Below are 14,135 nucleotides of genomic sequence, written 5' to 3' on the forward strand. Positions count from 1 at the left end.
AGCGCCCATCTCCTCCAGGAGGCGCTCCTACACTGACGAGATTTTTCTGTCCTTACCTTTTTCTTAAAAAAAAAAAATGTAATTGAGAGTAATTGGGTCATATGGACTAACACTAAAACCGATATTGATAAATTTTCATAACGAAATAATGACACTGAAGAAAAACTTTTTGTCAGATTTTAGATATAGATATTAAAATGTTTTTATGTTTTATTATATGAGGCCAAGTGTATAGAAGGGAGAAAAAAAAGCAAATGATGATCCTTGAATATTAATTAACGTTTATTAACAAACATTTTAAAATGCATTAACACAAAATTTACATGTTAGAAAATGGTATCAACTCCAAACATGCACAGATTTCAATGCACATCATATGTACATATGTATAAAATAATACATTTACACAAAATATTATTTACAAGTCATTCCATTTTCCCCAAATATAAAATGAAAAATACAACTTAAAATTTTCAGATGGTCTATGTACATATATCACAGCACTCACAGATGTTAAAGAAACACTTGGCATTCAGATCTTTGACACAGAAGTTACAGGCAGAAAACTATACAATAATAAAAGCACTTGAGACAACTACTGACTGTACAGACACTGACACGGAAACGAACAGACCAGAATTCAGATTAACTAAGCACCCAGAAGAACGGCAGTGTCACCTGTAAACACACTGATTGGCTTTTGCATGAGAATTAATGGCATATTAGACATAATTCAGCAGTGACCGCTCTAATTGCCCTTATTTCATGCAACTGAGGCTCTTAAACAAGATAAATTAAGGAAGATGGGAGAAACAGACATAAACAACTCAACATATGATCTAAAACAAAAGTAATAAATACTTAACCTTGTTCACCTGACAAAATAAGCAGTGGATCGTACATTTTAACCCCACATAGTCATGGATCATATCCTCAATAGTCAGAAGCACTTTCATCCACACTTTAGTGAACCCATCCAGAACTTAACTGAATAAGATCCTCTGATCTGAAGCGTATCATCTGAAGGTGTTGAGGGACCAAATTTGTAAGTTTATCCCTCAGCGCATCGCTCTAAAAGAGCTCTGTTTGCCCCAAGAGAGCAGAAACAGAAGAAAAGCAACAAAGTAGAAGCGGTATGTGAAGGAAAGTAACACAAGGAATAAACAATAACCTTTTGTGCACAATACTGTAGTTCAATGTAATCAAACCCTACTAAGGTCTTAATGTTTTAAGTTTGCTTATCCAGTTAGATGCACAAAAGCATTTCTAAATAACATTCAAATATTACTTATATTCCTCCCAAAATGTACCTTTCGATCATATATATATATATACATTTAGCAAATAAAACCTTTTTTTAAATGTTCCAAGTTTGTTCTCAAGGTAGACATGTCCCACCTCATATCATTTTTTAGTGCAGTTTAGATGTGTGCTTCTCGAAAGCAGGCTTTTTTTTTTTTTTGTACACTGCTTTGAGATCCTATACCAGTGAGCAGCTCAAATACTGGCGACACACAGAAGCCTTGTGCAACTCAGGGAAACGTTTCTAGCGTCCATAAGCACTTGCAACTGCAAATGCAAGGCACTTTGAACTTGAGCTGGCAATGGTTACGTTTCAAGATGTTTTGGGGTCGTGTAGGGGTGATATGGATGGAAGCTTTCAGCCACAAGGCAGCATGGTTGGTTCAAAGCATCCCCTCAGTTTGTTTTGGCTTTGTGGGTCCGATGCAATTGGCACGATGTTCAGTCTAGTGTTCTGGTGCTATTAAACCACATTGAGCTCAGTGGAGTCTGAGTCCATTTCATTTTCTCTGAAAAAAAGCAAAACACAGTATACACAGGACAAAGTTAGACTAAATAATGTAAAGAATGCCATTTAATCAGCTTCAGAGGTTTAAAAGTACCAAGTTAACTCATAGATTTCGAGAATGTTAAGCAGGATTAACATCTTTGAGCAAAACATGTGACTGGAAGACTGTTGAAATCAATAGGTGGCTTTACCGTTGTTCTTTAAGTATTTTGTGGTTGCCTTGACGCTTTTCCTCGTTGATTGGATACGAGATGAATATTAGCAGCCCGATGATGATGAAGAATATTGGTGCAGCAGACACCAGGATCTTCAATGTTAAATCGACTTCAGCAGGTTGCGTGCACCCTCTCGTCACATAGCCGGCAAAACTATTTACAAGAGAAAAAAATTAGAGATTAATATCTTATTCATGTTCATCAAAATAAACCCAACCTCATGACTGATCACTGAATCTCACAGTAAAACACGATCCTATATGGTCATGTCTCCAAACTCAAAAGGCCCATAAAACCGACGCTAATCGCATTATATCTGAATGTCAGGAGGCCAGACTGATTCTCACACAGTAAAACAGAAATCCGGGCTCAGTGGATCATGAACACTATAATCCACTTTGAAAGCCAGTATTTCATGTGCAAGGCTGTGAAACTTACTCAAGACTAAGAGTTGAGACCCCCAAGGAAACTCCAGATGCAAACTTGGTGAAGAACACATAGAAGGAGTAGAAGATGGCTTCATGGCCCTGAGAATCTGGATTTTGGACTTTAAAATCATCCACCACGTCGGGAAGCATGGACCTGAGAATACAGTAAAGCACACTCCATGAATAAAGTGCACCAAATCTGTAAGTGCACACACATTTGTACAATTCTCAGGTACTTACCATGGCAGGAGGAAGGCCGCTGCAACACTGACTCCAGCGGCGAAGGACACGATGTACGTCACAATAAGATTGCTGGGCACTAAGACGACGGAGATCAGGAAAGGCACCACAGACTACAAAGAGAATATAAACCATCAGTGACAGGAAACAAAAGCATCAATTACAGTAAATGACAGACCAGGAGCAGCTGCTGCTGGTCACTTGGTGTAATTAAATGAATGTTTATGTGACGCTGCCAGTACTTACTGTAGTCCCAATAAACACAGCGGTCTTCTTGCCGAATTTAGTGAGGAACCATTGCCAAAATGGGATGGCAAGTGTGGCGGAAAGCTGAAAGAGAAGAAATTAAAATACAATTAGCTCAAAGATAACTACTGTAAAAGTGTGCAGGATGAAAAAAGTTATCATTTTGTGCATATGCTGGTCAAACCACATGATCAAATATTAAACATTTTGATTATCTATGCTGACAGAGATATCAGTTTGTAATACAGTAAAAGCAATGCACTGAAAGTTTTCGTGAGCAAGGCATTAGCTAGTCTCAGCCTCAGACGTCAGGCCCAGGGACCGGGGGCAAAACGTCTGATGTATAGGGGACACAGAAGTGGAAACTCTTCAGGAGTGTCAAAATAGTCATCAGATTGGTTGAATTATACAGGATTTCTGCGAGACGTGTGTCGCGTTCTTTAACGTTCTTTCTTGGAACAAAGATACCTTGGCACTAACCCCTTTACGAAAGAAGAAAACAGTAGTGTTTACAACTGTGACGATAAGCGATTATCAGGATCAACTAAACACTGGATTTTCAAAAGTATGTGAAATATTTAAAGTTCACGGTACAGAATCTTTAAAATACGTACGAGAGTTTTACACACCGGCCAGTTATTGTGGTGACATTTCCACGCTCAAACTTGACAGTGGACGAAATGAACTGTGATTGGTTGTTGGACATGTCGGTCAAACGGCCTCATGGGCGGGCCTTGGCCAATGAAAGCTGCCATGAATTCCAGACCTTCCAAAGACTGGGCATTAGCTAAGATTAGGTTTTATGGCAATGAGTTTATCCACCTAGGTGTTCAAACAGGTTCCCATCAGTAAGAATGCTTCCGAACACACCTGTCTGACAACAATATTGGAAAGTTTTGTGTCGCATGTGGGACAATGCCTGAAAACGTTCTATTCATGCATTCAGCTGCCTGAACGAGGGTTAATGTAGTCTGAAAAAAAGTCAGCAGACTGGGTTTTACATGACTACAATGATATTGTCTTATTGAACATGAATTTTTAAAGGGTTTTGAACAAGCTGATCTCAAGGACAAAAACAAATGAACAAAACATTCTTGTTCTTTGAAACTGGATGAACAACTTTTTTCTTCCTTGGACAATAATCTAGTTGTCAATCCTCCAGATGCTGACAACTTTTCTGCGATAATGGAGCACTTTATGAGTAAAGCCTTGAGTAGAGGGTTGGTTAAGGCGTATTACATTACTGGAAATACTAGTCTATTCAGACTATTCCATCAAGAATGGAACTTGTATTATGCAAATGGACCCATCAAGTGTTCTCCTTTTGTAAAATTTTCTGTCAAAATGTCACTGTCAGTCATTCCATAATGACACCTCACGTATCTTTACAGACCATACAGAGTCTTTAGCATTCAAAAAGCCCACAAATTTAATTTGCTCACCATAATGACGAGAAGGATGTTCTGGAAGTCATTTCTGAAGCCAAGGGTGTAGCTACAGAACAGTGCAAAGTTTCCCTCCAGAAACTGCAAGAAATGTTTATAGAAATAATAAGCTGCACAGTAAAGACACATTAGCAAAACCTAACAAATACAGCGATCGCCAAAGGCAACAGTGCTCGTCCAGGGCGGTCACAGCTTAAACAACTCAAACAGCTGGTGGTGACCACGGCTCAACTTGAAATGAATGGATCATTTGCACAAGGACTCACCATAAAAGCCAGAGAGGTGAAGAGGAAGCCCATGACTAGCTTGGCATAAGGACCGTGACCCATAACCATACGAATGCCCTGGAAGAACGGCATGGGCTCAGTCCTAACCCTGCAGGTCTCTGTCAAAAAAAAGAGAGGCAAGATGAGATGATGAAAACAAATGGCAATTAATGGTGCAACAATAAATCCAATAAATAACAGGGCAGTGTGGAAGAGACTAGGATTTTAAAATGAGTCATTGCATCACATGACAAGGAATCCACCACAAAACATGTTGTTTAATTGCTCATACGCTTTCATTTCTAAATGTTGAGCATGAGAAATCCTCAAATAAGGTGTGGTGATGAGCCAAGACTGTGCTTGATTTTCTTTAGAAGTCTACTGAGGTCTGCATGTTAAGACTTGATATTTTACCTTAAAAATAAATAACTCTAGAGAACACCTATAGTAACCTTCCTTTACCATGCGCCTCATTTAGACAGTCCTATTTGTGCTGTGAAAGTTAATCACCCTGCTATGCTTATTCACTGGCATTTCCCTGCAAGCAGCTGAGCTCTGCTTGTGGCCCAAATCAGCCTTTACTGATTTAAAGAAACCCGAGCTGTTTGGAAAAACCCGGGTACATCTGCAAGCAATTTCATGGGATTCATTGTTTACACACATTTCTCGCTGAAACAGAAAGTATGGACTGAGACATACTAAATAGATCATTTCTGTTCTGTTTTAAGACAGCCAATTGGCTTTAATATCACCGTTAAAAACTATGATTTGCTGTTTACAAGTCTGTTTCAGCAGTACGGGCATTTTAGAGAGGAAAGGACAAAAATCTTTGCGGTGCGGCATGAATCATCAAAGTTTTGGTACATTTCCAGAGTTCATACTTTATACCAGCATTTCAGAACCTTAGACATACACATTTAAAAATTTCTACAAGACCTCATAGCTTAAAAGCATACAATTTAGTCTTAAATTATGATATCATTAAGTCTTTAAGTAAGAAGCTATACTGCCATTCAAAAGTTTGGAGCCAATATCAACACTTTTATTCTGCCAGGATGCATTAAATTGATCAAGTCAAAGTAAAGACATTTACAATGTTACAAAAGATTTCTATTTCAAATAAAGACTGTTCTTAAAATGTTGAAAAGAGGTATTATATACAAAATATTATGCAGCACATCTACGCCAAATGAGCATCTTAGAATGATTTCTGAAGGATCATGTGATGCTGAAGACTGGAGTAATGATGCTGAAAATTCAGCTTTGCATCTCAAGGATAAATTACAATGTAAAATTTATTCAAATACAGTTATTTTTAACATTTATACTTTATTATAAATGCAGCAAATGCAGCAAGAGATGACTTTTAAAAACATTAAAAACATAATCTTACACCGACCCCATATTTTTTAACAGTAGTGCATGTTTAATTGCATAAAGTTTCATTCGTAATAATGTTTTTGCAGTAGTAGTAGCACTTACCTTTTTGCTCTTTCACACCAAGGAACAAGACCACGGCACAGACGACATAAATTGAGCAGATGACTCCAGATGCGATCAAGTAAGCATTTCTCTGTAAGAACCACATGATACCAGGCATTTAATACCAATACAGCAAGAATTTGAATTTAGTCAACCTTAAAAGAAAAAAATCCTCACCAGATGCTCCAGTGAAACATGAGGCTCAGTGATGTTGACCTCGGGAGCCCCCTGTAGATCTGTAGAGTTCAGGTCCTCGCCAGCGCTGATGCAAGGAGCGCTAGCCATTCCCACAATCTGACCTTGCACAGCAGTCCCAATGAGCGTGCCCAAAACCTCAACAGTCATTCCTGAGATAAGACAGTGGTGGTTAGCTGTGAATTAGAAAACGATGGATGGATGTATCCAGCTGTAGATGTTTTAAAACTCACGATAGGCAGTGGCTGAATCCCTCTCCTTCTGCTCTGTGCTGATGAACATAGTAAGTGCGGAATATGGTACGTGGAAGCACTGTTTTTTGAGGAAAAAGACAATGCCAAAAGGTCAAGAAGGAAATGATGAGGAACTTTGCAGGCTACAACTTATGGTCATTTAAAGATGGTTACTCACTGTCTGTAATGTCTGGAAGGAGCAGTAGAAGATCAGGTACCAAACAACCTTGCCTTGGTCAACAGACGGCACGTACCAAATGAGAAAATAGCACAGAACGGCAAATGGGGTAGACAGTACAATCCTGCAAGGAAAAGATGTATAAGATTAGGAGAAATGCACAAAAGGTAAAAAAGTTTAACTAACTACTCCATGATGATGAACAGGTTTGGGATCAGGTACATGTAGATGAAGTTTACTAGGTGTCACTGAATCTTGTCAAGCACCATGTCATTTTTGTCCCACCCATGACTATGAGAGATGAAAACTGATTGCATAACTTCCTGTCTTTGTACAATGACTCATGTGGCCAACAGGATGCTGAAGTGGAAAAACATTATCTGCTCAGGGAACATCTGTGCAGGGAACTCCCATTTCAGCTGCATTACACATCATGGAACTGAGTGGTACCACATTTTGTTTTCCTGGTAAAGTTTCATAACATGCGGAGTAGTAAAACCCAGCATCATTTCCAAAAAGAAAAAAGGGTTTGTGGAAAAAGTGGAGCCTCATTTGGCGGTTTTTCTATTAACGGAATGGGATCCCACAGAATTCCACTGAATGTGGATGCTTGTATTCAGTCAGTACATCCAACGCCCCTCTCCACCCCCTCTCTGTTTGTTTATTAAATATTTTGGCTGATTTCATGATGTTTTCAGCTACTAATAAGACAGCGATTCCCAGAAAGCGTTTGCGGTTTTGGCATGAACCTGTCTGTTACATTTCTAGTTTAAAAAGGTAAAGAGGTGATGTTATTCAAGAGAATTTAATGCAAAATATTCAAATATTAATTTCAAATGAGGTTAGATGTTTTCACTGAGCTTTAGGATACTATTATCCTTATATCTTTTGTGCAAAAACAAAACGATAGGCTCTCTATAAAAATAAAATAAAATATAGTTCAATGATAAATTACAATAAACAAACTGAATATTATAACAGCAAAAAAATTCAGCCTGACAATATTTAGATTAGATATTGGACTTGAAACTGTTGCACTGAAAGTAATATTTGTTTACACAAACTTAATAGGACATAAAGGTAGGACTGGTAGGTAGAAAGGTATCTATTAAAACATTTGTTATGATAATAAATTGCACATTTGATTTCTCAAGTTTCTTGGATCTGTAATTTTTATTAAAATATGTAATCAGAAAGCAAGAAAAAGCCTCAACTAAACAAATGTTCAAGTACACACATATAGCAAAAAGAAGCAACTAGTTAACAGTTCAAAATAATAGCCATCTCAACCAACCGGTCGGCTGCTATTTGAACTAAAGTAACCCTTGTATGTTGCCTTTAAATTTGAAGCCGTGTGGTCGGCTTCCCTCGCTCTCTGATTGGACAACAGAGGTGGTGTGGTGTGGGTTGGACCATTCAAGAGGCACATTTTGCATACAGCTCCCAACCCCCCCCCCCATGCAGCATTTCTTCTGAGCCTGACAGCACAATAGAAATGTCTTGATATTGTCGCCATTTGAAGAATTACACCTCAGATGAATCGATCTACACAACATGCGTCAAAGGTCACTAGTTGCAAAATTTCAATTATTTCAGTTTTGTGTTGTGGGAAAGAGCCATTCATTATCCAAAAATGTGCTGAAAAATATTGGTCGCCAGCCTTGTGGGGTAACTTGTACTTATAGACAGAAAATTTAAATGCTATCACATGGTCAAATATTGACTTGGTTTTTTTTTTCAGTTCCCCAGCTCATGTCATTCAATATACCATTGCAACAGTGTGACTAACTTTTGCAATGAATTCCCTTTCAGGATTATGATAGCTTAACTCACATGCTTGTGACTATTAATAATGCATGTGATGAAACAGAGAAAATGAAATTACACAGGCTTGTGGTCCATATGACTCTCCACGGGAATAGTTAGGGGAGAAAAAAAGTCCCCTCTTTCCCACATATACCCATAACTACTCCAACAAACCTGTCTCATGTACTCCCAAGTGACCTCACAGCACAAATCTAGCATCACTAGGGATCTTGTAATCACACCACCCTGAGAGGATACAACCATCTTCCTCCGATCCAGCGTCACGGAAATGAGCTCATTAGGGAAGACCTTTCTCACCAGCTTCCTATCAGATTCCTTCACATACCCGGAGTCCAGTTAAAAGGCAGACGCACATTCCTCACCCCGCCCCCCATTCCCATCACTTCCTCCTGAGTGGTTTTCTAATTATTCATACAATGAGTGACCTCCTACTTCAAATGACTTGAACACTCCTCAAACCGAACATCATTTGGAAAATAAGAGAGAAAGTGGAATCTTATAAAGTGCTCTTGATGTTAGACTATGCTGCAAACCCAGATTTTTCACAGTTTAACCCAAAACCAAAAGCCTTAATTGTGTAGAGAACCTGTTAGGCATCCCTGTCACTACAGATTAGGCTTGTGCAAGTGCAGGGTTAAAGGTCACTAGTTGCAAAATTTCAATTATTTCAGTTTTGTGTTGTGGGAAAGAGCAATTCATTATCCAAAAATGTGCTGAAAAATATTGGTCGCCAGCCTCGTGGGGTAAAATTAAAAACAGTATTAGCAATTTTGTTTGCGATTTTTTTTTTTTTTTTTTTTTTTTTTTTATATGAGGTTTGCACTTTTCACAACCAAATTACCAACATTCAGGGCATATGGTCTAAATAAATACAGTGAATTTGTTTTTGCTAGAAGTAATATTTAACAACATCAAAATGAGTAAGAAGATAAATTTTAACCTAAATTATGCTGTGATTTGGTAGCTAGTTTTGGACCAAATTTTGGTTTCTTAAGCATATTTGCCTCCATATATTCTGCAATACAAGTTAAGAAAAGGAACCATTTAACTTGCTTATAATGTGTTGCTCAATGGCAAGCATGTCTTGTTGTTATAAAGTGGTTTAGTCATGCTGCATGTGACAGAGAATCAATTCATATTGGCCGGCTGAAAATGCAAATTGGCCGAAGGCAAAGCTACTGTGGTGTATCCAAAACCCCCGCCCATCACACCCCTCGACCCCCCATGAGAGCTCAGGGGACTTCATTTAGTCCCACAAGCTTCCTCTGACTTAGAAACATCACCAGATACACTTGGCTCTCTCACTTAAAGACTACCTCCTGACATTTCACAACAACAGAGAAATGGGTCAGAAGACAAAGCAAGTGGTGAAGCACAGAGATTCATTTGAGACGTATTTTAAACGCAACAGAGGAGGCCTCCGAGTTAGTGGAAGGTCAAATTAAGTAGGGCAGACAGTTACTACAGGCAACATGCTCCTTAAACAAGACAATTCTGAGTCTTGTTTAATGTGGAAGATTGCTCTGAACATACAGGTATGAATGCACAAAGACCTGGACAGTAAACCCTTAGAGAAATCCAATGAAACGGAGCTGAAGAAAGACTTACCAGGGCATCATTCGTCCAAATCTGGTCCAGGGACTCCGGCTGACTAGAAAGCCCACCGTAGGGTCTGTGATGGCATCCCAAGCTCGACCCACAAACAAGATGATGGAGGCATAAAACGGGTCCAACTGTCAAGAAACACATTACAGATTGAGAGTTTTCCAAAAACTTTTATTCAGCATCAGAATGGACTAAATAACTGAAAATAAAAGATGAAATACCAACATGAAAAAGTTCTGTTAAATATTACATATTTACATTGGTGATAAAGAACAGGTATCTACCACTGCATATCAGTTGAAGATATGAATTTTCATGATAAATCTACAAATATTTATAACTGTTTCGAGGGCTAGGCAGCATGTAAACTACAACAACTTCTTACAGAGATCAAGAGGAGCACATGAAGCCTGCCCAATGACCTTGAGATACATGAGATCATAAACCACATGACAGGCAAATGGAGTTATTCAGTTGAAACGGTTTTACTTCCAGTACAACACACTTGTAAAACTGCTGCAGAACTGAGTGCTGAGTGCGTCATGCTGGCATTGTGTATTGTAGGAATAACTGTTAAGTATGGGATTAAACACATTAGCAGAACTCACACTGGGAACCTGTCTCCTGTAGTCAGTGGTTACATGATAAACACTGAAGGCTATCAGAACAATCCCTTTAATCTGGCCAATCAGCCTGCCAAGACTACAGTAGCTTCCCCAAAAGTTAATGGCATAAAAGGCCTTGGCAAAACTATTCATTTTCCAGTACAATTCCCCTTTGTGACTGTACTTGTTGACTCTGGCTATGTGAATGGGAGTAAAGAAACCTGCTTGCCCCCTGAGGATCGCAAACAGATTCTACATTCTACAAGTCATTCCGATCTTCTGTTATCAGGCACTTTCCACGAATTCATCAAAATTCATCCACTACGATGAATCAGTTGACTGATCCAAATGATTAAGATGTTATTAGTAAAAACAGTCACACGGTTTCACTCACCAATGCAACGTCCAGCAGGTAGATCTGAAGGAAGAAGCCGATTGCACATCCTGTTATCTGATATGGTGCTCCTCCAATGGCATAACACAACTTGTTGCATACAGACAACTGGCCCCTTGATTCATGCTATTTTTTTTAAAGGAAGAAACAGGAAATGTTTTGAGACGTTCATATAAAAGACACTCAAAATAATAAAGAATACAGTACAGAGGCTATATAAGGTCATATGAGTTCACAAGGTCTAAGTTGGGATTCAAAAACTAACATAATTGTAGCACATTGTGGCCAGACACACTTGTAATTTAGCTTAAGTACTGGTTTTAATTATATTAACACAATGCATTTCTGCTTGATTTGCTGTTTGGTTCTAATCCAAACATAACCTCATTTCCCATACAGCTGGGTAGCTTCTGATATTTGGGTCAGGGAGCCCTCAAGCAAGAAATCCCACTGAACACAATCAGAGGAAACAGGCAGTGTTTTCTGTGATGAGCATTAGTACATCAGTTTAAATAATGGTGCTTTAGCCATTTTCATCTATCATCTAGAGCTGAAACCTTTGGTATGCAGAATCAACTCTGCATCAGCAATAAGTGCACATCACGTTTTACAGCAATAAAGCCATATCACATAATATCAGCCTCATAAATCAAATGACTGACTGGATTATTCATTCTGATGATGTGCCATGTGTGTGCATGTGGAATCTAGACTTGACCAGTGGGAGATCAATTAATGCTTCGTGTTACACACACAAATTGTAAGCATCTAAAATTGCTGGTTGATTAGTAGAATAATTTCCAAAAATAAACTTCAAGTAAGGATTCATTGTTAGCAGTCCATGACATTATGACAAATAAATGCAAACTCTTAAGTAGTAAAGTCGAGAAAATATTCATTTTTCTAATAATTCACTGGCACGTTTAAGCAGTTTATGCATTTACTGAACAGAGAGCTTTCCATATTTGAGCTCAACTAAATGAGCGATGAAACGTGATAGAATTATAACTCTGGCGTCAGAATTCATGTGCAATGGGCCTAATATTCGTTTATATCATATATAATGTACACGCTTCGCGAGCAGCGCAGACAGGGCGTGCGCGCTTAATTTAACTTGACAAAATGACACGTCGATGAACAGCTCGCGCCGCTCCTACGTGGCTGTTCAACAGGGAAATCATGGGAATGGGAAACACGTACGCTGCTGATAAACTCATCACTGAATGAAAGCATCAATTATTTTCAGTTTCTTACCTTTGTTGCCAGTTTGATTCCTTCTGGGCTGGGTTTTTGAAGGAGACTGGTATTGGAGTACTGCTCGGCGCCCTCGCCTCTAGCCATCTCGTTCTTGAAGATGTGCGTAAAGTCGTTTACACGTTTCCTATGAATCCAGTTATTGAATGATATGAAATAAAAAGGAAAACAATTAACCGGTTCGATTAAACAACAACACTGTATCCGCAATCGTTTCCTTCGGAATCAACCTGTGTTTCTGCCGGTCTCTGTATCAGCCGACTGTAGTAGTAATTTTAGTCTTGCTCCAGCTCCACCCCTTTCATTCTAATTCTTTCTCGTATGATTTTTTCACCCGACGTCAAGAGGCGGGTACAAACATGACGTCAACACGCAGACGCATGATCAGATGCACTGATTCTAATGAAAATCACTTTGAAATGAAATGCAGTGAAAATCAAATAGACTTGTGAATCATTATGTTTAATGTATAATATAATTATGCTCTCTTCTCTGACAAAAGAAAGTCATAATTTGGGTGGGTTTTCCATTCTGCAATACACTCAGAGAAAGAGCTGTCATGCAGGGAACTGTAACTGTAAATGTACTGTTTACACACACACATATTGGGGGGCGTCCACCAAAACAACTGGATGCCCACATACACACACCATAGTGTTTACAGAGTTCAGGTTCACGCACTAATCAATGTGTGTCAACAGAAGATAAGATAACAGTCTGTTGGCTTGAGTCGTTCAGTGTCACTTAGCATTCAATTAGCATTTATCTTGAGAGCAGAGGGCAATGCATTGCTGTTTACATTGACTTTGTCACTTTTGTGTCCCATATGCATCAGACTTTTGGCCAACGGTCTGTGGGCGTGATGTCTGAGACATGATCTCATTTTGTCTAGACCCCAGTGATGGGTGGGTTTAGGTGTGGGGTTTTGGGTGTATATCATTAATACAAATTCATACGAATTGTGCAACTCATAAAATACTTTTAGCAAAAATCGTATGGATTTGTATTAGTGAGGTTGTACGAATTAGCCACCTCATAAAATATGTACAAATTGCTGTGAGATCGGGCTGAAGCTTTTGATCTAAAGACATTCTACTGCTTAAAAAGGAGTTTTGTATATATAAATATAATTTGTGACTATATTTATTTGTAACAACATTTATTTATTTATAATTAATGTAATTTTACATTCATACTCACCATTTCAAAAAAATGTTTTCAAGTTGTAAATGAGAAAATATAAAAAAAGCCTGTATACAGTATATATGTATGTTTGATGTTTAATGTTTGCTCTAGTCCTTTTAATAAATCAAAGATACAACTTTTAAGATACAGATATTTTAATAATGTATTAGTAAATGTTTCAATTAACATTAACTAAGAATAATAAATGCTAGTTACAGTAGTTATATATTACTGTCAGAATCATGCACCTGTTTTGCCCGCAGCACTTTTCTGTTCCTGTTTTTCCCTTATATGGTCTTGTTCCTGTTCTCGTTGTCATTACAGAATTTGTCATTCTGTTCACCTCAATTTTTCCCAATTATCTTATTATTAGTGTGTGCTTGTCATTTTTGCAAATCGAGGGAACTAAATATTAAATCGTGCACATAATTTTTTTTTTTTCCTGCATGTCATGTGTGGGGCTCCATACTTTACATCCTGGTAGCAATCACTAATTTAAGTGGTCTAAATGCATTGGGGCCAGATTT

The 14,135-nt window shown here is 38.3% G+C and overlaps 1 protein-coding gene across 1 annotated transcript; it reads right to left on the reverse strand.

The window, feature by feature from the left end:
• Nucleotides 1-1,426: 1,426 nt before the first annotated feature.
• Nucleotides 1,427-12,705, reverse strand: LOC132145519 (sodium-dependent lysophosphatidylcholine symporter 1-B). The gene is made up of 14 exons (XM_059556616.1): nt 12,424-12,705; nt 11,170-11,295; nt 10,174-10,298; nt 6,739-6,862; nt 6,561-6,639; nt 6,310-6,479; nt 6,133-6,223; nt 4,651-4,769; nt 4,382-4,465; nt 2,940-3,023; nt 2,694-2,806; nt 2,464-2,607; nt 2,002-2,178; nt 1,427-1,811 (listed from the first exon to the last, which is right to left on the reverse strand). Exons 1-14 carry the CDS (start codon nt 12,508-12,510, stop codon nt 1,766-1,768), a joined length of 1,569 nt encoding a protein of 522 aa, XP_059412599.1. The 5' UTR covers nt 12,511-12,705; the 3' UTR covers nt 1,427-1,765.
• Nucleotides 12,706-14,135: the final 1,430 nt, after the last annotated feature.

Source organism: Carassius carassius, chromosome 8, assembly GCF_963082965.1.
Source record: "Carassius carassius chromosome 8, fCarCar2.1, whole genome shotgun sequence".
Lineage (NCBI taxonomy): Eukaryota > Metazoa > Chordata > Actinopteri > Cypriniformes > Cyprinidae > Carassius > Carassius carassius.